General features: G+C 41.4%; 1 protein-coding gene across 2 annotated transcripts in view; it reads right to left on the minus strand.

Annotated features, from left to right (window-relative positions):
- The window catches only part of IL1RAPL1 (interleukin 1 receptor accessory protein like 1), a 2,053,286-nt gene that overhangs the window by 933,235 nt on the left and 1,093,886 nt on the right, over positions 1-26,165 (minus strand). For both annotated transcript variants that reach the window (XM_087895235.1, XM_087895234.1), the window contains exons 4-5: positions 7,222-7,408; positions 3,911-4,064 (exon numbers count right to left, since the gene is read on the minus strand). In XM_087895235.1, the coding sequence (XP_087751361.1) occupies positions 3,911-4,064; positions 7,222-7,408 (341 nt within the window). The remainder of the gene's footprint in view (positions 1-3,910; positions 4,065-7,221; positions 7,409-26,165) is intronic.

The following is a 26,165-nucleotide window of genomic DNA, read 5'->3' on the forward strand; positions in this document are numbered from 1 at the left end:
TTCTGGATAACTCTGGGTAACTCTGGGTGGCTCTGGATGGCTCTGGGCCCATAACCAATGTTAAGGATGTTGTTGAGTTACACCCGAAGTTGTGGTTTATAAAGCAGAGTACCATTAGAGTTTTATGCATGGAAACGTTTTGAGAGTAATTGTGAATAACAGACATTTGCTACAGAGCTCAGCCAATCAGGATGCAGAATGACTCAGCACAGTTCTTAAAGCTACGTAATACATTCACATAATACAAACATACAATGTTGGCTTATATATTTCCTGGCCCACCAATTAGGCAATAACCATTTCCTAACGATAACTGTAATGAGGAAAAATAAAATGTGATACCTTGAAACAATAAATCACAGTTTGATAAAGTTGGATTTAACTTGTAAGAACTTTAAAATCATTTTCTACTTATAACATATTAAGTTGCTTAACTAAAATCTTAATTATTTCTGCACTAAATATCCCAGAACTGTATACATTTTTCAGGGAAGATCATATTGTTCTTGGAAATCCAGAGCTAATGGACTGAGTCTTTAGCACTTCATAACATAATGATCACAAAAGTAAAAGTAGGATATACAGAGACAGCTAGGGGCTTATTCTGTATACCCTCCTTGTCTACAGTTCTATCTAAAATAATCTGAGGTCACTGCCTTCTGTTTTTCTGTCCAAGTATACAGGCAGAGAGTGCATGTTGTTTGACTCTCCTCCTAAAGCATGTTTTACCTTCCTTGTGAGGTGTTTCTTGTAAAGAAACCTCATCTCTATTACAGTTCCAAAAGCTGCTTCACTAATTATTGTTCAGGTCAATTGTCAACTCTTGGGAATGAACACTTCACAGAACACTTCAACTTTCAACAAGGTTATTGGCACCAGTGACTGAAACAAATGACAGAAGACTTTTCATAAAGGAAAGAGTAAAATGTGAGTCTCCTAAGCAGCAATTTAAAGATTAGAGAAGAAAGCAGAAAACTTAAATAAAAGGTATCAGGAAAGTTCAGCCTATGTCACTAAAGTTTTTGTGATGGGCAAAAGGAAGGGACCTACAAGCAGGGCAAGAGCAAAGAACCTGAAAAGCTGCAAGTGACTGAACAGCTGCTGGGATCAACAACTGGTGGTGAGACACATTATTGTGCATTTATAGGGTTTAGACTACGCAAAAGTCATTTGAAAAACTCTCCCACAGCTATACAAGAAATAAATCACAATTTATGAACAAAAAAATCCACAACAAATTCTCCATCTACACACACACACACACACACACACACACACATATGTAAAAAGTTAAAATTTTGGGTGTTTTCCCGCGTCATTAAAAGTCTGTTAGTTGAAATGCTTAAAATCCTGGCTAAAATCCCAGTTTAAGATCCTCCAAAATCAGAAGCTGGTAACAGCTTCTAAACTGAAAGTAGGGGCCCGATGATGACAAATTAGAGAGCTTGTTGAAACGTTGCCAAAAAGAAAACTTTTAAAGTGTTGGTTAGGATTTTAGCCAGAGTTTCAAAAAACCTTACAAAGTGTTTTGTTGGGATTTTGGAGGATCTTAAGCTGGGATTTTAGCCAGGATTTTAAGCATTTCAACTAACAGACTTTTAATCATGTGGGAAAACACCTGAGATTTTAACTTTTTACATACACACACCCGCGAAAACTTGAGAAGACAGATATATATATATAAAATATGATATATATGTGTGTGTGTGTGTGTGTGTGTGTACAGTTAATATTTCGGGTTTCTTCCCTAAAAGGGTAGAAGCGACGTTTTGACAGAATCTCATCTGCCATCATCAGGCTTATGTGAGGGGTCTTTTGCAGTAATTGCCATTACTATTTCAAATCTGGTGCTGGTAGTCTGGGATGGCTCCACCTTTTCTTTCTGATTGGTTGGGAGTCCCAGTCTGTGTTTATTGGCTTGGCTTTGGGTGTATGGTTTTATCTGTTATTCAAATTAAATTAGCAAAGTACTGTATAGACACAACATCAAAACCATATTTTGCACAGATAGAAAGATATGGTCCATTCTGAGAAACCCTAAAGACAAAATAGAATTAGAAGATCAAGGCATATACGAAATCCCATGTGCTTCCTGCCCATCAACATATATTGGACAGACCAACAGAAAAATGAGTGTGCGCATCGAGGAACACAAAAACTCAATACACACATCATCATTAGTTCAACACATAAATACAACAGAACATAATATTAATTTTAATAACACAAAAACAGTTGCAAAAATAGAACATCTCTATGGCAGGATAATCAGAGGCCATTGAAATAGAGAAAAGACCATATTGCATGAATAAACGTGATGACACTTCCCGTCTGCCTACTATTTGGAAACCTGCTGTCATAGATAGACGAATCTTAACACAAAATATAAAACATAGATCAAGGGTTCATCAAAAGGCCTGTATAGCCACAAGTTCCAGCCAAATCACAAACAAGATTCTCATTAATTTTTTTTTAATCAGATTTATTGAAAGAGAAATGGTATTTCACTGCAGAAATCTCAATAAATGCATACTTTCACTTTATCATCTTGTTTTATCTATAACCATTTCTAAGTTTACTAGAGCAAGTACTTTTCAATTTTCTTGCTAACACCCATTTGATTGAGAGGGAAGATTGTCTTCCTCTATGTAATTTTTTAAGCAGATGTTCCAAAGTAACAATCTTTGATAAACCACTATCCAGTTTCAACTTAGTTTTCTTCATGGGCTTATTATTAATTAAATAAAATAAAACACCCACTTTCACTGATTTTAGTATCCTGACAGTGAGAAGGATTAATCACTGGAACAAGTTGCCTTCTGGAATTGTGGGTGCTCTATCACTGGAGATTTTTCAAGAAAAGATTGGATAGCCATTTGTCCAGGGTGGTGTAAGGACTGTTGCTTTGGACAGGAAATTGGTCTAGAAGACTTCCATGGTCCCTTCTAGCATTATGATTTTATATTCTAAGTGTATAGATCATAAAGTGAAGCAATTCTACACTTTTGAGCCTGTCCTTAATGCAAATCTTAAATTACCAGGACTGAGAAAGGTTTCTTTTGTATTTTCCTCTTTTTTGCCTGTCCATGGTCATGATTTATTAATAGCCCTTTTCTATATAACAAACTATATGTACTTTAGTTCTTAAACCCTTAATCATTTAAAAATAAATTGAAAGTAACAATCAGAAATGTCATATAATAAAATAGATGTACATATATTTGTATCCTCACTGTTTCGCTGAAATAAATAGAAGTAAAAGTTAAAATATGGGTGGGGGTGGATATTAACAACAATAACTGTGTAAGTAATACTTTTTCAACAACTAAATTAGCTTCTTCAAAGGATAACAGAACTAAAATAAAGATTCTCTTTCATCTTCACACAAGTATTGGAAAGCAATTCAATAAAGGCGAAATTATTTCATCAAGCACTACAATAGTTCCAATAAAGGAGAATACAACCCTATAAATACCTATGTATTTCTGGTTTGAAATGAGGGATTCTTAGTGCTGTCTAATCTTGGTTGTTTTCTTGCAGACATTTCATTACCCAAACTAGGTAACACGCACTGATGATGTTACCTGGTTTGGGTAATGAAACGTCTACAAGAACACAACCAAAGTCAAGTGCACAACTGTTGTAGTGAACAGTTATGCACTTCAATCATGTTATATCATATAGATATGTTGTCCTTCAAAACTCTCTTTACTACAGTTTAAAGTTACCAACAACTCTTCAAAATAGGTTTAAAATTAACCCGTTCTAAATTCTTGCAGTCACTGTATAGTACAAAAAATATTAGTTTAAAAAAAAAAAAACAGACACCTTTGTGAATTGCTAAAACACCAATAAAAAGAAAAGAGGCTGTGTTCTAAAACAAAAATATATACTTAAAACCTCTAATTACCTGTAACAGTTAATTCTGTGGTTCTTCTGACAGAAAAGAGTCCATACTTTAATTCACAAGTGTAATTTCCAATATCATCTTCTATAACCTCCCGGATAACAAGAGTATCCTTTTTGAACAAAACACTTGGTCTCCAAGTTGTGACTTGGCATTCCTGTGCAAAGATAATTACAGTATTTTAGTAAGTATAGCCCTTGTATTTTTATTTGACACATCAGTTTGATTTAAAACCTGTAATCTTAAAAGCTTTTTTTAAAAAGTCTCAAAATCAGTACAAAGTTCATTGCATTACTTGACAGGAAACTATTTTAGATCACATTTAAAACTTTTTCGTCAAACACATTTGGAAGAAAAATATACCCATCCACATAAGGACTTATTCATCCTTCATTTTCTTTTTCACCATTTCTCAATTTTCTTCCCTGGAATCATATTCTTATAACACTGAAATAGAAAAACTGCTTCATGGAAATATATAATTGCTTCACATATCCTTATGGAGAAAACACTCTTTCTCCTATTGGTAGACTCTTAGTTCTGCGAAACACAAATATATTTTAAAATATTTTTGAGTAGAAAATTTCTCATGGATGGAATGAGGTGATATGGATGCACACAAATCCTTTGTCTTTTTTACACAAACATTTCTGTAGAGGTTTCATGCTCTCTGGCTTCTTATTATGTTGCCATAAATGCAAGAGAAAGATATTAAATTAGGGCTTCTCCTAAAATTTTTTGTATCTATGTATTTTATTGTTTGGCTGTTCACCGCCCTGAGTCCTTCGGGAGTAGGGCGGTATACAAATCAAATAAACTAAACTAAACTAACTAAACTAAATCCCACAATAGGATTAATGGAATAGCCAGGAATGCTTTAATGTGGTGTAAAACATGTAACAGGTCCCATAAATACATATATTATGAACCATCAATAACTCTCAATAACAATAAAATGAACACAAATATCTCATCAATAAAAAAATGAAAAAAAATCTGAGGCACATGAAGAACAATTATAGGAAAAAACAGCTGGCCTCTTTTTCATGGGTAAGACATGTTTCATAAATAATTAAGACGTCCTGTGACAAGAGGCAGTACTCTGACCAATATGCTATCCAGCCACCCTATTTGCTTGTATACTGCTGTCTACTTGATCAGAAGTGTGAAGTATTAAAAAGGGAATGTATAAACTAATGATTGGGAAAGAAGGACCATAGAAGATCAGGAAGGAAAGAAGAGGAAATACAGGAAGCATAATCTATACTACAGTCATTCATAAAATAGTTATTGGCTGCTACATTGTTTTTGAATTGCTTAACTTCCCATGGTTTATTTTTTCATTGCTGAGTCATTAAGTTCCAATAGTATTGTACTTGTTTGCATGATCCTTTTTAGTGGCTCTTCTTGTGCTGCTGTGGTTCATATCTGCTTCTAAGGTTTTCTCATGGTCTGACCTAGCCCTAATCCTAACCCTAATAAAAAGCATTTTCTTTGGGGATTTTGTTTTATTTTTATTAAGAGAATGAGGCAAATTTATTTATTTAAAATGATGCAATTGTTTCCTCTTCCATAGAAAATAGCTTTCTTTGGGTATGGCAACTGGATAAAAGTATATATTTAAAGAGGGTGACACATTCATTTATGGGTCAGGCATGTTGTGGGTGCAACAGTACAGTGTTAAATACCATCTACAGGAGCCAGGGCCTGAGACATTAGTTATTAAAATAAAAAATCACAATGTGTCCATCCTTGCAGCCTCACTTTTAAAACCTAAAGTATGATTTATCTTATTAATCTTTTGATTTTTTTTCATTTATGTTCAGAAACGTCTTGTTAGAAAAATATACCTTGGTTTTAAAGAACTATGCCACTATGTATTATGAATGTGTCTTTTATCTAATTTCTGAATAACTGAATGTTAACATATTTTGTAATATATAAAGAATGCATTAGCTATGTATAAAATTGAAAATATAGAGACATTTCATTTTCAGTAACCAAAAAAATGACCTATTGCATTTAGAAATTTGTCCATCAAATATCACATTGCTTCTGTTATTTCCCCATTTTTCAGTTAACTTTTTCTAATTACTGTATTTTCCGCCGTATAAGACGACTGGGCGTATAAGACGACCCCCGACTTTTCCTGTTAAAATATAGGGTTTGGGCTATACTCGCCATATAAGACTACCCCTCTTCCAACGCACACCAAATAAAAATTAAAAAACATCAACTGGCTCACCCACAATGTAAAAGCAGCTGTGCTAGACCCAAAATGGCCCCTGCAACATGTAGGAACCACACACAGCCACAAAAAACCACAAAAAAACAACTTTCACACTTTACACACACACAACACAACACAACTGGCTCACCCACAATGTAAAAGCAGTTGTGCTAGACCCAAAATGGCCCCTGCAACAAGCAGGAACCTCACACAGCCACAAAAAGCCCAAAAAAACAACTTTCACACTTTACACACACAAAATTCTCACATCTCTTTGTGAGATTTTGTGTGTTTGTGTAGTTAGAGTGAAACACTACAGAAACACACTAAATCTCAGAAAGCTGCACAAATATTATTTTATTTTATTTTATTTTTATTTTTATATGAAAGCTAAATTTAAAACTTCCTAAACTTTAAATGGCTAGGTCTAAGAAAGAACAACTAAAAAAAAACCCCAATTAACTATTTTTTTTAAAGCTCCCAAAGGGGAAAAAAACTTACCCAATAGAACAGGGGTCTCCAACCTTGGCAACTTTAAGACTTGTAGACTTCAACTCCCAGAATTCCTCAGCCAGCTTTGTTTTGCTGGCTGAGGAATTTTGGGAGTTGAAGTCCACAACTCCCTGCCTGCTTGATTGCAGGCAGGGAGTGGCTCGCTGATGGAATGGATTCAGGCAAGCGAAGCAAGGCAAGCGTTGCAACTAGCAGCTAAGGTAAGCAAGCTGGGGGGGGGAAAACTTTTTTCCTTTTACATGGCTCTGGCGATCCCAGCTGAGTTGCCTGATTAGCAGGCAACTCAGCTGGGATCGTCAGAGCTTGGATCGCCAGAGCCATTTAAGGCTCGTCAGAGCCTTTCAGGTTGGTCTGCCTGGTTACGGGAGAATGAGACCCGGTGTATAAGATGACCCCCGACTTTTGAGAAGATTTTCATGTGTTAAAAAGTCGTCTTATATGCCAGAAAATACGGTACACTTTTCAAAATCTTATGAAGCTGTGTATTCTATGTATAAGTAAAATTCAGATACTAGAAATGGAGCAAAAGAAAACGTGTAATATTTTGTTGAAGATTTTTAACATTTCTTACCTTATACCATAAGATTTCTGGCTCTCTATATAATATTAAAAATTCCTGTATGTCGGGGCATGAAATTTCTTTGCTTTTGCTAAGTTCAGCTTTTTCTAAATATTTCATCTTTGAATTGTAGCACAGACCAGTGTCATTTTCACCCACCGTCAGTGAAATGGATACCTTCATACAATAGGTTGAGTTTCTGCCATGGAACAAAATACAAATAAGAAAAAATGGTTAAAAACAGCATTAATTTCCCTAAATGCAGCAATGTGTTTTCAAGCATAACAGGAATTTTTTCAGTAAAGTGTGGCGGGGGGGGGGGGAGACATCCAATTTTAAATTCTTATTTAATTTAGAAGAATTAGTACATTTCATTTACTTTGCAAAAAGAATTACACTTCAAAATTTCCTTAATTCTAATTATGGCAAGACAAGTTCCTGCATGGAGAGAATAAAGTTATAAAGCCAATTATTTACTAATCAGTATTAACATTTTAATGTTCCTATGATGATCAAAAACTACCACAACAAACTCTTTACAGCTGAACTAATCAGTTTATAGCAATATATTTTAAGCCTTCCACATTCCTAAGTCCTTCGGGAGTAGGGCGGTATAGAAATCGAATAAAATAAATAAATAAATAAATAAATAAATAAATAAATAAATAAATAAATAAATAAATAAATAAATAAATAAACAAACCTTCGCACCATAAACATGAAAGTTAATTCATCTATTCGTTACATTATTTTTTTGAATGAAGCAATAATTAAAAGAAATATTCCCTATAACGTTTATTTTATTTATTTAAATTTAGTTACCACCCATCTCATTCTCAAAGTGATTCACTTAATAACAGAGAGACTTGCTTAATAACAGCCAATGTAAATTGCAGCCATATAAAAATGCCACCTACTCATTTATTATATTCCTGTACCTCTTTACTTTCAATTATTCTGCCCAAGTGGCTTAAGTATACAGCACTTTATGGTAATATAAATCAGAACATATTCAAAACTTCCATGTTTTTATGTTCTACCTGACCATTTTCTCCTACTTGTGCAGTTTCATTATGTTCACAGAGAATCTGGAAAAATGTGTCTTGCTTCTCTCAGTTAGATGGAGCTGAAATCTTAATAGTTGTTGCAATAATCAAGCTTATGTAATCCTTGTATTGATATACAGTGGGGCAAAAAAGTATTTAGTCAGCCACCAATTGTGCAAGTTCTCCCACTTAAAAAGATGAGAGAGGCCTGTAATTGACATCATAGGTAGACCTCAACTATGAGAGATAAAATGAGAAAACAAATCCAGACAATCATATTGTCTGATTTGGAAAGAATTTATTTGCAAATTATGGTGGAAAATAAGTATTTGGTCACCTTCAAAGAAGCAAGATTTCTGGCTCTCACAGACCTGTAACTTCTTCTTTAAAAGGCTCCTCTGTCCTCCACTCATTACCTGTATTAATGGCACCTGTTTGAACTTGTTATCAGTATAAAAGACACCTGTCCACAACCTCAAACAGTCACACTCCAAACTCCACTATGGTGAAGACCAAAGAGCTGTCGAAGGACACCAGAAACAAAATTGTAGACCTGCACCAGGCTGGGAAGATTGAATCTGCAATAGGCAAGCAGCTTGGTGTGAAGAAATCAACCGTGGGAGCAATAATTAGAAAATGGAAGACATACAAGGTCATTGATAATCTCCCTCGATCTGGGGCTCCACACAAGATCTCACCCCGTGGGGTCAAAATGATCACAAGAACGGTGAGCAAAAATCCCAGAACCACACGGGGAGACCTAGTGAATAACCTGCAGAGAGCTGGGACCAACATAACAAAGGCTATCAGTAACTATCACTATCAGTAACACACTACGCCGCCAAGGACTCAGATCCTGCAATGCCAGACGTGTCCCCCTGCTTAAGCCAGTACATGTCCGGGCCCGTCTGAAGTTTGCTAGAGAGCATTTGGATGATCCAGAAGAGTATTGGGAGAATGTCATATGGTCAGATGAAACCAAAGTAGAACTGTTTGGTAGAAACACAACTCGTTGTGTTTGGAGGAGAGAGAATGCTGAGTTGAATCCAAAGAACACCATACCTACTGTGAAGCATGGGGGTGGTAACATCATGCTTTGGGGCTGTTTCTCTGCAAAGGGACCAGGATGACTGATCCGTGTACAGGAAAGAATGAATGGGGCCATGTATCATGAGATTTTGAGTGCAAACCTCCTTCCATCAGCAAGGGCATTGAAGATGAAACGTGGCTGGGTCTTTCAGCATGACAATGATCCCAAACACACTGCCCGGGCAACGAAGGAGTGGCTTCGTAAGAAGCATTTCAAGGTCCTGGAGTGGCCTAGCCAGTCTCCAGATCTCAACCACATAGAAATGTTCGGGTTCTCAAAGGAAATAGTAAAGAAAACATCTTCACACTTGTGTATTGGCTAAAATCTGCATTCTGACTTAGAGGGAGGGGTCTCTACCACTTTAATCCTACTGTTTTGTCTAAGGGTATTCAGATTGTGCTTTAACTGGATGGCTTCACTTCTGCTTAATAAAAGAATCCTTTTGAACAACCACGTTTCAAGAGTTCGTTCTTTCTTAAGTTGGAAGGAGAGGCGATCCTTACACACCTGTCCACAACCTCAAACAGTCACACTCCAAACTCCACTATGGTGAAGACCAAAGAGCTATCGAAGGACACCAGAAACAAAATTGTAGACCTGCACCAGGCTGGGAAGATTGAATCTGCAATAGGCAAGCAGCTTGGTGTGAAGAAATCAACTGTGGAAGCAATAATTAGAAAATGGAAGACATACAAGGCCATTAATAACCTCCCTCGGTCTGGGGCTCCACGCAAGATCTCACCCCGTGGGGTCAAAATGATCACAAGAACAGTGAGCAAAAATCCCAGAACCACATGGGGGGACCTAGTGAATGACCTGCAGAGAGCTGGGATCAACATAACAAAGGCTACCATCAGTAATACACTACGCCGCCAGGGACTCAGATCCTGCAATGCCAGACGTGTCCTCCTGCTTAAGTGATACTGCCATTCAAGTGGAGGAAGGGGGGACTTGGATTTGATTTACTAGCATGGCCTGTGTCATCAGATATTTTACAACCTATATCCTGGCGCCAAGGAGGCCTGAGATTCCCTTTACCTGCAGGAATTTATATGATAGCCATGTGGGTTGTCTCACTTTAAAGCAGTGGTTCTCAACCTTCCTAATGCCGTGACCCTTTAATACAGTTCCTCATGTTGTGGTGACCCCCAACCAGGGGTGGGTTCTAAAATTTTTTACTACCGGTTCTGTGGGCATGGCTTATTTTGTGGGCGTGGCTTGGAGGTCATGTGACTGGGTGGGTGTGGCTAGCTGGTCATGTGACTGGGTGGCCATGGCTATATGTATAGGGACTACTCAGAGGGCTGAAAAAAGTCATTTCTGACAGGTCCTCGCACTTTTGACTGGTCCTCACACTTATGACCATCCTCACATTTATGCCCATGCAGCATTCTTAACAACCATGTCACTCATTTCACAACTGCTTCTCTTCACCATGGTAACAAGATAGGGCAAAAACGTAAAATGTGAGGACAGTCGTAAGTTCGAGGACTGGTCAAAAGTGCGAGGACCAGTCAAAAATAACTTTTTCAGCCCTCTGAGTAGTCCATATGCATAAAAGGATACAGCAATAGAGAGGGATGAAGGAAGGGAAGGGAAATTAGAGTAGGAGTGAGGGTAAGAGAGGGAGGAAGAGAGGAGGGGAAGGAGAAAGGAAGAGGAAGTAGGGAGGAGAAGAAGAGGGGGGGGGAAGAGAAAGTAAGAAGGAAAGAAAAGAGAGAGGTGGTAGGTTTGAGGAGAAAGATTGCTATACAATAAAAAAGATGAAAGGGAAGAAAACCAACCCCAAACAAATATAAAGATATTTAGATAAAGAATGAATTGTTAAACTTTAAAGAATAAAAGAGAACAAATATGAATAAATAGCAATAATTAGAAACACAGATACAAACATACAATGTATTTTCTTTGAACAGAGTATTTGGCCGGTTCACAAATTTAAACAGTGTTTAGTCATTTCAATTAAATTTACAATTTCTATATTTCCTTTTTTCCATATTTATTCCTCATCTATTTTTTAAAAAAACCAATATTATCCTTCATCCTCATCTCTAATCTTAATCAAATTCAATTTCCCCCTTCCCCCTATTATACCCCTTCGCATTGTCATCTATTTTTATATCCATCCTCACATTGGTTAATTATGTAATACAGTTGTTTAATACAAATTCAACATTTTAATATAAATCAATTAGTTATATTATTATCTTTTTTGTATATTAATCAATATGAACATGAATATTCCAATTATTTCCATGCAATCCAATTTCTTACAAATCAATTAATTATATTTACCAATAATAATAAACCAAATAATTTCCCCCATATGTTCCTCCAAACCACAACTTAACCATTTCTGCTTTCAACACAATATATAATTAATAGTATCTCAATTATTACAATTCCCTAGTTAAATAGAGCTTTTTTCTTTTGTGTTTTAAAATCTTGAACGCCCTCTTTTGCCCTAAATTTCCCATTGTTTGCAGTTTTGCACCTACGTTTTTTGGTGAGGAAAAGGAAAAGGAAAAAGAAATCTCTCTCTGCCTCATTTTGTCACGTTGCAGCAAAGACCCTGCTTTACTTTCAGTTTCACTTTTTCAGCATAGCTAGGGGAAAAAAAGTCTGCTCCAGTAATTTACCTCTTTGCAGCTAGCTAGCAACAGAGCCCTCCACAAAACAGCTGAGAGCAAATCAGCTAAGAATCGGGAGGCTGATCAAATCAACTTATGGTAATTAACCTATCTTGAAGCTGAAAGGGGCTTTTTTTTCTATTTTTGCAGGCACCGGTCTACTCATGTTTTCTTTTAACACTGTTCAGCTGTAGGGAGGCCCTTTTAAGCCCTGCGGCAAGAATTTAAACAGTTTTTTTTCCCTCTAGCCATCATCTGGGACTCAGGAGGCAGCAATAGATTGGGAGTAGGTGGGGTAAGCAAACAGCGACCGGCGATCCAACAGAGGCAGAGGGTGAGGGTGAGTGAAGGCGTGGGGGGGGTGAGAGAGGGCTTTGGTGACCCCTGTAAAATGGCCGTTCGACCCCCAAAGGGGTTGCGACCCCCAGGTTGAGAACCGCTGCTTTAAAGGGTAGTGGTGGGAATGCATGTTTGTTTGGGTTCTCAAAGGAAATAGTAAAGAAAACATCTTCACACTTGTGTATTGGCTAAAATCTACATTCTGACTTAGAGGGAGGAGTCTCTACCACTTTAATCCTACTGCTTTGCCTAAGGGCATTCAGATTGTGCTTTAACTGGATGGCTGTCACTTCTGCTTAATAAAAGAATCCTTTTGAACAACCACGTTTCAAGAGTTCGTACTTTCTTAAGTTGGAAGGAGAGGCAATCCTTACAGAAAGCACAATCTGCAAAACGTTCAACACAGAGAAGCAATCTTCGCTCTACTGAGGGGACCTTGCAAACCATGTCTGAACGAAGCAGAGAGCTGGGAGAAATCGATTGCTGGGGAGAGACAGCAACCACCACCCAGTTGGATGCCTGTTTCGTGCACCCCATCGGAGAGGATAAGGTAGCCCAATTGGCATTGGGAAGAAAGATGGCTGGGATGAGAGAACCAGGGGAGTCACCCTCAACCATGGCAACCAAAAACCGGGGTGAAAACTGGAACTAGAAGCCCTTGCTGACTGATCCGTCCCCGTCCACACACACACACAAACACAGCCAGCTGAGGGTTAAGGAAACACTTTGGAACACACCCAGTTTCTTTATCTCCAACTTGGCAGCGATAGACACACCGTCTGCCAAGTGCCTTTATTTTCACAGAAAAACAGAAAGACAAATACTCAGCTTCCAAATGTCCGACAACAATAAATCTTTCTCTCCGCAGTTCCGAACGAGGCTCTAGTGACTATCCAAGGTTAGTTTTGTTCATCACAAAGATCACTGACCACTACCCTCTATTATATAGTCTCTGGGGTGTGGTCCAGTGACTCAGTTCTAATCCCTAGCACGCCTCCTGAGCTGCTGCAATCGTTTATCACACCTTCGGAGGCGTGCGTCCAGGAATGATGTTTCTGCGTCACTCTGATCCGAACCACCTGTCACCCTGCTAATCTCCTCTCCCTCGGCCGGCACCTGAGACAATGCCAGAGGGGAGGGGCCTGGAGAGGGAGGCCTGGCTGACTCCTCTTCCTCATGCTCGGAGCTTTCTTCCTCCGATGGGACAGGCTCAGAGGGCAGGGCCACAACACTGACCAAGGGGGACTGACCGAAGCACCACTGAGGGAGGATTATCAGAAGAGGCATATAACCCAATTGGTGATGGAAACTTTGGGAAATCTCAACATCCGAAGGGAGCCAGGACAACAACCAAAGGGCGCAGAAGGGGCAGCTGTTGTGGAGGATGCCACAGGAGACACCCCCCTTCTGGAGCCTGCTTATCGAGCAGAGGGCACAGCAGCAGTGGGAGAAGATCCAGCAAACCCTCCCCCCCAGGCAGCACACACACCGGTACCCATTCTCAACCAGCCCCAGGTCCCGCAACTGGAAAGAGAAACTCCCCCCCTTGGGGTGAAGTTTGATGGGAATCCGCAACAATTAGGATTCTTTGTGGCACATGTGCTAACCTACATGCAAGAGTATGGGTGTGATTTCCAAACCCAAGGATCCCGAGTGTGAGTTTTGACCCCAGCCCTAGAGGGTGCCGTAGCCAGATGGATGGTGACCCTACATAACGCCAATGCACCAGAAGTGTGGAATTTCGACCATTTCATGATGGCCCTGTGACGTCGGTTCAAGGACCCACTGGCAGATCGCAAAGCACACGACCGCATTAAGGGGGTGAAGCAGGGGTGACGGCCAGTAGCAGAGTATACTGAAGAATTCCGGGACCTCGCGTGTCGTGTGCACTGGCCGGAAGATATTTTGGTGAGCTGTTTCAAGGACGGGCTGAGTGATGATCTATACAATGCCTGCATGGCCCGAGAGGCACCGAATGACCTACATGAATGGTATGTCACCGCCGAAGAAACTGAAATCAATATGACCAGAAACCAGTATCGAGCAGGGTGAGCATGGAAGAAATTCCCCCCCCAATGGAAGCAAGAGCCCATCAAATCGCAAACCGCATTCTCCTGGAGATCTTCAGCCTGTTTCAAGTGTGGAAAAGAGGGGCACCAAGCTGCAGAGTGTCGCTCGCAAACACCTGGCCGGAACCACCCACCGGGGGACAACCCGGCAAAACCGGGTCGACGTGGGAAGGAGATTGCCCTGAGGAGCAGGCAGACCACAGAGATTCCATCCCCGCCCCCCTTTGGGGAGGAAACCCTGGCATCTGAACATGAGGAATCACACTCATTCAGAAGTGATGCAGATGATGAGCCACTGGTAAGCAAACCAATTAAACCACTTACCCTCCCCTTAAGACTATTTATCCCAAACCAGGACAGGGAGATAAGTATCTCCACTCTAGTGGATTCAGGGTGCACCCATTGTTTGATCAGCCCAACCCTAGTAGGGAAGTTAGGGATTAACGTATGAAAGCTGAAAAACCCTATTGCTTTCTGCCAACTAGATGGGTCAATAGCAGGAGGGGAGCCAGCTTCTTTTGCTACCGAGCCTCTACATATAGGCATCAGAAGCCACGAGGAGAGGCTTACATTTATCATGGCACCTGGCATGGAATGGCCGTTGGTTCTGGGCCTTGCATGGCTGAAAAAATGGAACCCAAAAATCAATTGGAAACAAGGCATCATAAAATTTCAGATGAATGTGACTTTTGCTGAGTAGCCACATAAAGGAACTGAGGGGGCAAAGAATCGTGAAACAGCCATGCCTGGTCACGCCACAGCAACTGAGAGCATACCCATAGAATACAAGGATTTAGCTGAGGTTTTTAGCGAAAAAGTCTCAGATGAGCTTCCCCCCCCCCATCACGCCACTGACTGTGCAATAGAAATCTTACCCGGCGTGAAACTCCCTAAACCTAAGATGTACAGCATGTCACCGAGGGAGTTGGAAGAGCTGAGAATATTTATTGAGAAAAACCTAGCAAGGGGTTTCATCGAAACAGCCTGACCAAAAATCGCAGCTCCAGTGCTATTTAGAGAGAAAAAAGATGGCTAAAAACGTCTCTGTGTTGATTTTCATAATTTGAATACTATCAGTGTGGAGAACATGTATCCCCTCCCCCTTATGAAAGATATGTTAGCACACCTCGCTAAAGGGAAAAATTTTTCAAAGCTGGACTTAAGGGATGCTTACTACTGAGTCAGAATTAAGGAAGGGGATGAGTGGAAAACGGCATTTAACACCCCCCTCGGCTGCTACCAATTCAAGGTGCTCCCCTTTGGGTTGCAAGGAGCTCCTGCAGTGTTTATGCAGTTAATAAATGAAGTGCTGCATCAGCATTTATATAAGGGGGTCCTGGTCTACTTGGACGACATTTTAATCTATACCAAGACCAAAGCAGAACATGTAAAACTAGTCAGGGCAGTTTTAAACAAACTCCGCTCTGCCAAACTTTATGCCAAACTTTCCAAATGTGAATTCCACCAGGAGAAGATTGACTATTTGGGATACCGCATTTCACACCAGGGAGTTGAGATGGATCCTCTAAAAGTGCAGGCTGTACTTGATTTGGACCCTCCACACACACATAAACAGTTACAGAGCTTCCTGGGGTTTGCCAACTTTTACCGCCAGTTTATCCCTGCTGTCGCTCAGATTGCCCTCCCCATCACCAAGCTCTTAAAAATGAAGGAAGAGTACAATCATAAACCAAAGCAACCATTGAACTGGACTATGGAATGCCAGGCAGCATTTGAAAAACTTAAACAACTGTTCTCAGCAGAACCAATTCTAAAACAGACAGACATGGAGAAACCATTTGTCATACAAGCAGATGCCAGCGATGTGGCAATAGGAGCCATCCTGCTTCAGAAGAATGAGCAAGACCAACTACAACCCTGTGCTTACACATCCAAAAAGTTGAATGAGACTGAGCAAAGGTGGGCCATTTGGGAGAAAGAGGCTTATGCAATTCGTTGGGCATTGTTAACCTGGAGGCACTTCCTAGAAGGTAGTAAGACTCCTTCTGAAGTCTGGACTGATCATAAAAATCTAGAAGCCCTAAAGACCCCAAGGAAACTCTCCCCAAAACAAGTACGATGGGCTCAGTACTTTAAACGGTTTGATTTTACTCTAAAATATCTCCCGGGGGGGGGACTTTCTGGCAGATGCACTATCCAGAAAACCGCAATACCATAGTGCAAAGTCAGACGTAATCAAACCCATAGTACAAAACAATCAACTAGCTGCTAAACTAGGCACCAGATCCCAGGCAATACAAGAGACATTGACGGGCAATGACACCACCCAAAATTTTAAATAAGCATTGGCCACTGATGAATGGTATTTGAACAAAAAATCCAGCTGTCTGATGAAAGAAGACTTGGCTTGGGTGGGGGGGAAGTTGTATGTTCCTGCCAGCCAAAGACTATGCTTAATGGTAAGGTGCCATGACTCCAAATTAGCTGGACATTTTGGGTTTGTGAAAACTTTACACCTGATTAAAAGACAATTTTGGTGGCCATCACTGAAAAAGGACATAGAAAGCTATGTAGCTAGCTGCCTCATTTGTGCAACAGCAAAAAGACGCCAGGGGAAATCCCCAGGTCTATTGCAGAAGGTAGCTGAACCTTCCGTGCCTTGGAGAGAGATCGCTATGGATTTCATTGTGGAATTGCCAAACAATGAGGGAAATACTGTTATTTGGGTTGTGACAGACCTATTTTCAAAACAGGCACATTTTATACCCTGCCAAAAGATCCCAACTGCTAAAAGTTTAGCCAAATTATTCCTAATACACATTTATCGACTTCATGGTGCTCCACAAAGGATCATCTCTGACAGAGGGGCTCAATTCACCTCCAATTTTTGGAGGGCGTTTTTGGGCTTACTTGGTACTGGCCAGGGGTTGAGCACATCCTTTCATCCTTGTACTAATGATAATTCTGAAATTTTGAACTCAGTGCTAGAACAATATTTAAGATGTTTCATTAATTTTCAACAGGATAACTGGACCGAACTTTTGCCTTTTGCTGAAGTTGCATTTAATAATGCTGTACATTCAAGCACTGGTTTTACCCCTTTTAGAGTAGCAACAGGCCAGGATTTCAGTCCCATGCCTGAACTACCCACGGAAGAACCCACCATCCCCTCACTAAAGGAGTGGATGGATAATTTGCAAAACACGTGGCCAGTGGTTAGATTAGCCTTACAGGAAGCTAGAGAAGCTTTTAAGATTCAAGCTGACAAGAAAAGGATGGAACCCAAACCTTTTCATGTTGGAGACAGTATACTTATCTACAAAATTCCTGAAATCATTACAACCATCGAAAAAACTAGGGCCAAAATTCATTGGACCTTTCCCCATCACTAGAATCATCAATCCAGTAGCAGTTGAACTACTCCTGCCAAAGACACTCAGGCAAGTCCACCCAGTATTCCATATCAGTTTACTCAAACGAGAAATAATCTTATCCCTCAGACCACCTGCATCTACACCACCTGTTCCCATCATGATTGAAGGTGAACAACACTTTGAAATCAAGGAAATCCTTGACTCTAGGATCCACAGAGGGAAAGTCCAATACTTAGTTGCTTGGAAACATTTACCATCAGCACACAATGAATGGGTCGCTAAACACCATGTTAGGGCTCCAATCTTACTGAGAAAATTTCACTCCCAATACCCTAACAAACCTTATTGATCTACTATCATGAAATCTTGAAATCTTGTGTATATTTGTTTTTTTACTGGTGGACCCTTTTGTTTTCTAAGGAGGGTAGCATGTCAAATCCCTAAAAGTGATACTGCCATTCAAGTGGAGGAAAGGGAGACTTGGATTCGATTTACTAGCATGGCCTGTGTCGTCAGATATTTTACAACCTATATCCTGGCGCCAAGGAGGCCTGAGATTCCCTTTACCTGCAGGAATTTATATGATAACCATGTGGGTTGTCTCACTTTAAAGGGTAGTGGTGGGAATGCATGTTTGTTCGGGTTCTCAAAGGAAATAGTAAAGAAAACATCTTCACACTTGTGTATTGGCTAAAATCTGCATTCTGACTTAGAGGGAGGGGTCTCTACCACTTTAATCCTACTGCTTTGTCTAAGGGTATTCAGATTGTGCTTTAACTGGATGGCTTCACTTCTGCTTAATAAAAGAATCCTTTTGAACAACCACGTTTCAAGAGTTCGTTCTTTCTTAAGTTGGAAGGAGAGGCGATCCTTACACACCTGTCCACAACCTCAAACAGTCACACTCCAAACTCCACTATGGTGAAGACCAAAGAGCTATCGAAGGACACCAGAAACAAAATTGTAGACCTGCACCAGGCTGGGAAGATTGAATCTGCAATAGGCAAGCAGCTTGGTGTGAAGAAATCAACTGTGGGAGCAATAATTAGAAAATGGAAGACATACAAGGTCATTGATAATCTCCCTCGATCTGGGGCTCCACACAAGATCTCACCCCGTGGGATCAAAATGATCACAAGAACGGTGAGCAAAAATCCCAGAACCACACGGGGAGACCTAGTGAATAACCTGCAGAGAGCTGGGACCAACATAACAAAGGCTATCAGTAACTATCACTATCAGTAACACACTACGCCGCCAAGGACTCAGATCCTGCAATGCCAGACGTGTCCCCCTGCTTAAGCCAGTACATGTCCGGGCCCGTCTGAAGTTTGCTAGAGAGCATTTGGATGATCCAGAAGAGTATTGGGAGAATGTCATATGGTCAGATGAAACCAAAGTAGAACTGTTTGGTAGAAACACAACTCGTTGTGTTTGGAGGAGAGAGAATGCTGAGTTGCATCCAAAGAACACCATACCTACTGTGAAGCATGGGGGTGGTAACATCATGCTTTGGGGCTGTTTCTCTGCAAAGGGACCAGGATGACTGATCCGTGTACAGGAAAGAATGAATGGGGCCATGTATCGTGAGATTTTGAGTGCAAACCTCCTTCCATCAGCAAGGGCATTGAAGATGAAACGTGGCTGGGTCTTTCAGCATGACAATGATCCCAAACACACTGCCCGGGCAACGAAGGAGTGGCTTCGTAAGAAGCATTTCAAGGTCCTGGAGTGGCCTAGCCAGTCTCCAGATCTCAACCACATAGAAAAACCTTTGGAGGGAGTTGAAAGTCCGTGTTGCCCTGCAACAGCCCCAAAACATCACTGCTCTAGAGGAGATCTGCATGGAGGAATGGGTCAACATACCAGCAACAGTGTGTGCCAACCTTGTGAAGACTTGCAGAAAACGTTTGACCTCTGTCATTGCCAACAAAGGATATATAACAAAGTATTGAGATGAACTTTTGATATTGACCAAATACTTATTTTCCACCATAATTTGCAAATAAATTCTTTCCAAATCAGACAATGTGATTGTCTGGATTTGTTTTCTCATTTTGTCTCTCATAGTTGAGGTCTACCTATGATGACAATTACAGGCCTCTCTCATCTTTTTAAGTGGGAGAACTTGCACAATTGGTGGCTGACTAAATACTTTTTTGCCCCACTGTACATGATTGTTTTTAGAGTAGTTATTCAATATTTCAATGTTCCATTTTAATGCCAATGTTCCATTTTAAGCATACATAGTAATACCATCTTTTAACCTCTAATCTTTCCATCTAATTATTACTTATAGTCTATTATGTACAAATTCTATCTGTTATATTCCCCCTATTACTTATTTCTACCTCTATTCTAACTTCTAATCAGGTCACTATTACTAATCCTAGCGTTAATACACTTGTATATATTAAGACATAGCCCTTCATTATTTGGTTGTTCAAAGTCACAATACACTATTCCAGTAGCAGTCATCCTATTACCTTGTTTCCCCCTAAATAAGACATCCTCTGATAATAAGCCCCATCGGGCTTTTGAGAGCAAAGCAATAAGGCCAAGCACTTATTTCAGGGTTCAAAAAAAATATAAAACAGGGTCTTATTTTTGGGGAAACATGGTATTTAAACATACCAAATAATATCATCTTTCAACCTCCAACCTTACTTTATATAAAGGTGTGTATTCTTATTTCTACCCCTATTCTACCCTCCTAATGATCAGGCCATCATTATATTAACAGAAAAAGAAAAGAAAAGAAACTAATAATAATTCCTTTCTATTCATCATATCTTGCCCATTTTAATACTTCAATTCTTATTCATTTTTTGGCTTGCCTCCCATACTCCTCTCTTGGAGCTTTGTCTCTATCAGCATCTGTGTCTTCATCATTCAATCTGAATATTTCTCTCATCTCTATCCTCCTAAGCTGCCAGGTCTCCCGAGTGTCTACCCAAACCCCTATCTCCCTTTCAAAAGTCTATTCCAGGTTATCCAATTCCATTTTTAAGTCTCTTAAAGTAGTTTTCCCTTGGTTTATTTCATCAATCATTATTATCTTTATCATCTTCTCCTTCTCATCCTCTTGCTTTGTTTGTTGCTTTGTCTGTTCTATATTTTCCTCCATTCTTTCTACTGTGTCCTCTCTTTCCTGGACTCTTCATTCATTATCACATTATCATTGTAGCATATTTTGTATTTTCCCGTTTATGTCTTGCATTAGATTCTTTATCTCTCTGAGCTGATTTCAGAGGGGTGGGCAACATACAGAAACAAATGATCCACACTTAGACCATTCCTTCAGCAACTTTTGGAAGTTATAATAGTGCTGAACTTTATGTCCCATTTATGACAATCCAATGCTCCAATGCTTTATAACAAAAGGCTCAAAAACATGACATTCACTCAAGATGAAAAAGAGAATCCCTTATTTTTTCCAATGCTATTGCTATGGAGAAGCCATCTCTCTACTGAACTTTGAGTAGGAGCCTTCAGTTTTGATGAAATAGCTGTCCCTTTCCCATAAAGTCTGAGAGAAATATTTTTCTCCGCAAAATGTGTTGAAGGGAAGGAGAGGGATGCGGTCAGTAGAAAGGTAGATAGACAAATTTGCCTAACTATAACCTCAGTGAAATCATTAAGTTATATTATAGGATGGGGGACACAAATTCCATTTATCATTTTAGTGATCGCACTAACATGAACTGTAAGAATTCCAGAAGATTCTTATAGTACAGAGAAAAGCAACTAAAGTGCAGAGCATAGCAACAAAGATGATTAAAGACCTGAGAATAAAACATATGAAAAACAGTTTCAGGATTTGGATATGGGTAGTCTAGAGAAAAGAAAGACTGGGGCTGACATGATAGCAGCATTGTTGTATTTGAGGGGCTGCCACAAAGAAGAGGGGGTCAACTTATTTACCAAAGCACCAGAGGGCATTACAAGAAACAATGGTTGGAAACTAATCAAGAAGAGAAGTAACCTGGAATTATGGAGAAATTTCTTAACAGTGAGAACAATTAACCAGTGGAACAGATTGCCTTCAGAAATTGTGGGTTCTTCATCACTGGAGATTTTAAAGAAAAGACTTGTCTGAAATGGTATCAGATCTCCTGCTTGAGTAGGGGATAGGACTAGAATTGGACTCTAAATTGGACTCCATTCCAGATCTATTATGAATCTGAATCAGAAAAAAGGTAATAGTTTATAGATTCTCAACATTTTATAGATGTAAACTGTTATGTATCTAATTTTGGAGGGAAAATTAAGTGGGAAAAAGCTCGATGATTATTGGCTAGCACCCAGGGCAAAAAGCTATATAAGGAGAGCTGCTCTACTGTACTTTCGCTGAATTCTCACTGTATATTAAAGAGTTGTTGTTCACTTCGACCTGGCTCCTCACTTGCCCGATCTAACACTGGCGACAAAGATGGGATCGAGGTAGACAAGTTGCACAAAAAGAGCTGACAACCGAATCCAGCCACGCGGGAAAGTCTGCACGAGCAGACAGCACGATGTCCGCCTTCGCACCGCCAACACCATTCGATCCCGCAAAAGAGAAGTGGGGATCGTACATGACATGATTTGAATGCTTCCCCGATGCAAATGATCTCCAAGGGCTGTCCGGCAATCGAAAGTGTGCCCTCTTTTTGAGCCACTGCAGCCCCAAAGTGTTTGATATGGTCAAGTCGCTGCCGGAGCCAACACTGGTGCAATCTGTGCCATGGCAGGTCTTGCAGACCACGTTGAGGACACACTATGCCCTGGTACCGTCCAAATTTGTTCAGCGCTACGAGTTCCGGTAAAGACTACAGAGGGACGGAGAGCCGATAAATACATACATGGCAGCACTGCGTAAGGCTGCCACACACTACAAGTACCGAGACCTCGATGATGTGTTTCTAGAGCAACTAATCTGCAGCATTAGAGATATTCGCCTCCAGAGACGACTGTTGGCTAAGACAAACCTCACCCTTCACATCGACCTAGACGAAGCCAGAGCGCACAAATCATCCAACAAGGCAGCAGAGACCCTGCAGTGACCGGCGCCACCCCAGGTGGCACAAAAGCCTACTTCTGTCCACAGAGAATTGGCCCTGACTGATAGCGAACAAGAGGGCGATGAGGATGTTTTCAAAATGGACAGAAATAAGTGCAATGATGATGGCCGGAAAGAGAGTTGTGCTAGCTGTGGGGGATTCCACCAGAGGCAGACATGCCGGTTCAAAGATGCCATTTGCAGGTGTTGTGACAAAAAGGGACATTTGGCGTGCGTGTGCAGGGCAAATCAGCCATCCAGTTTCAAATAAAGAGCATTCGCCAATCAAGCCAGCCAGCAGTGGCCGCAAAAGAAGGATAGAAATGTCCAGCAAAAACAAGGCACCTATTCCAAAACACCCGAGACATTTCAGACCTGAATCGGCCAAGCTACCACATCCCCAGAGAAAAAGCTGCATGTAACCGTCGAAATTGAGGGATCTCCATGTCAAATGGAAATAGACACTGGCTCGTCCATCACTATCATGTCGTGGGCCAAGCTCAAAGCAGCAATCCCAAATATCAAAAAACACCAGCTGAAGCACCAGCGCCTAAGGCTAAATGACTATCAAGGAAATCGCTTTCCTGTTGAAGGCTGTGGGACCTTCCAGGTGAAATTTGGCCAATTCAACAAGCGGCTGCCCATCACAGTGGTCATCGGACGTCTACCAAGTCTCCTAGGCCTCGACTGGTTCAAAGCTCTGGGCATGGGGGTCACCGGAATCCACTCTACCAGCAGCGGCTTGATGGATGACCTACTACACGAATTCCAGGATGTTTTTGATGACTGTCTTGGCAAGTATGTGGGGACTCCTATTTCTTTTAACCTGGACCCTAATGTAGCCCCCATAAGAATGAAGGCAAGGAGAGTGCCCTTTGCGCTCAAGCCTAAAATAGATCAGGAGCTGGATAAGCTCATTCGGCAGGGCATCCTAATACTGGTTGACCATGCAAAATGGGAAACACTGATAGTCACCCCGCTCAAGTCTGATGGGTCAGTGCAGATTTGCGCGGACTATAAGTGCACTCTAAACAAAACACTCCAACAAAGCGCCTATCCTGTCCCCATTGTGCAACACCTACTACATTCCTTGGGCCCCGGCAAGGTTTTCGCTAAACTCAACCTTGCGCAGGCATACCAGCAACTGCCAGTAGATGGCGCTACCAGAGAAGCACAGACTATAGTAACATATAGATGTGCCTTCAAATGCACAAGACTACAGTTCGGGGTTAGCATAGCCCCCGGGTATTCCAAAGTGTGATGGAGTGTCTGCTGCAAGGACTACCAGGGGTAGTTTGATGATGTCCTTGTCACCGCAACAGATGAGCAACAACTAGGGGACCATTTAAGGAAGGTGCTGACTATTTTTTTGAAACGCAGGACTGCGAGTTAAGCGGGACAAGTGTCAAATAGCAATGCCTGCTGTTGAATTTTTAGGGTACAATGTAGATGGGACAGGCATTCACCCCATGGAAAGCAAAATAAGAGCTATCCACAACGCACCAACTCCAAGAACAAGGTGGAGCTACAGGTGTTCCTGGGACTTTTAAACTTCTATTCAATTTTCTTAAAGGACAAAGCCACAGTGGCTGAACCGCTCCACAAATTGTTGGTGAAAAAATCCCTGTGGGTTTGGGGTAAGGCGGAAGCTGAGGCATTTGCAGCTGTCAAAAGACTGCCGACAGCCTCCTTATCCAATATAATGAGTTGCTTCCCCTTGTCTTAGTCTGCGATGCCTCCCCTTTTGGTATGGGGGCTGTGTTGAGTCATAGACTGCTGAACGGACTAGAAGCCCCCATCGCCTATTTCCCCAGCACCCTGCCCAGCGTTGAGCGAAATTACAGCCAGATGGACAGGGAGGCCCTGGCAGCTGTCGCGGGGGTTAAAAAGTTTCATGAATACCTGTTCAGAAGGACGTTTGAACTCGTTACTGATCACTGACCCCTGCTAGGACTTTTGGCTGGAGATCGCCCCACTCCAGCAGCCATGTCCCCCCCGTCTGACTAGGTGGGCTATTTTTTTGCTGCCTACTCCTATCGCCTCGTCCATCGGCCGGGTCAGAGCCTTGGACATGCCGATGCCCTCAGCAGGTGCCTGCTGCTGGATTTGCTGGAAGACCCAACTCCTGGCATTCCTGTTCTGCTTATTGACTCTATGGACTCTGGGCCTCTCACTTCTGCTGAAGTTGCAAGGGCCTCTGCTAAAGACTCTGTGTTATGAACTGTTATTGGCTGGGTGCATAGGGGGTGGCTGGCAGGCTCTGTGGGGAATTTAAACCATTTATCTGCAAACAGCATGAGCTGTCTACTCAAGTGGGTTGCTTGCTGTGGGGTGACGGGGTGGTTGTGCCAATGTGTCTAAGGGAACAAGTGTTGGCCACATTGCATGTTGGGCACCCGGGAATTGTGAGGATGAAGGGGTTGGCAAGGAGCTACGTATGGTGGCCCAACATGGATGACAGCATTGCCCAATGGGTGGCCAAGTGTATCCCCTGTAAAGAGTTTCGCCCTGCTCCCCCAACAGCCCCAGCTAAAGAATGGGAAAGACCCCAGGGACCCTGGTCATTTATTCATATTGATTTTGCAGCCCATTCCATGGTCAAACTTTTCTTCTAGTGGTGGACGCTTATTCTAAGTGGCTGGAGATAATATTAATGCACTCCACCACTGCGGAGGCTGTAATTAAAGTGCTCTGGAAACTATTCGCCACACATGGGCTACCGGACACACTGGTGTCCCATAATGGGCCTCAACTCACGGCCACGTAGTTCGAAGGATACCTCGCAGGGATTGGGGTCCGACACACACTCACAACACCTTTTCATCTGGCCAGTAATGGTCAAGCTGAAAGATTTGTGAGATCAACCAAAGAGGCATTGGCCAGACTCAGACCGGGAGACTGGCAGGCCAGGATTGATACTTTCCTGGCAGCCCAACATGTAACCCCGTGAATGATGATGGGATGAAGACCGGCTGAGCTCTTAATGGGCCGGAGACTCCGCTGCAACCTGGATAGGCTGGACCCCAATTACTCCCCTGATGGGTACATGGAAGTGGAGAGTAAGGCTAGAAGCTTGTCCATTGGGTCCCCGGTGTTCGCAAGAAATTACGCAGATGGTCCCCTCTGGGTGGCTGGGCAGATCTCTGACATTACCGGGCCCAGGTCTTATATTGTCAAAGTGAGTAACGGAAGGGTATGGCGCAGACATATAGCTCAGTTAAGGAAATGCCTGGGCCAAACAATGCCCACTGAGCCAGACTACCAAATAGACAAACCTGTCCCTGACTCACCAACCATTCCTCCAACAGCTAACTCAAACCCGAAGAAGACTTACCTGATGACTTCAGTGCCACCCTCTTGAGAAGCCAGGCCCATCCAAATAGTGCAACGCCCATAAAAAAATCCA

Source organism: Pantherophis guttatus, chromosome 5 (genome assembly GCF_059756535.1).
Source record: "Pantherophis guttatus breed Tessera chromosome 5, ASM5975653v1, whole genome shotgun sequence".
Lineage (NCBI taxonomy): Eukaryota > Metazoa > Chordata > Lepidosauria > Squamata > Colubridae > Pantherophis > Pantherophis guttatus.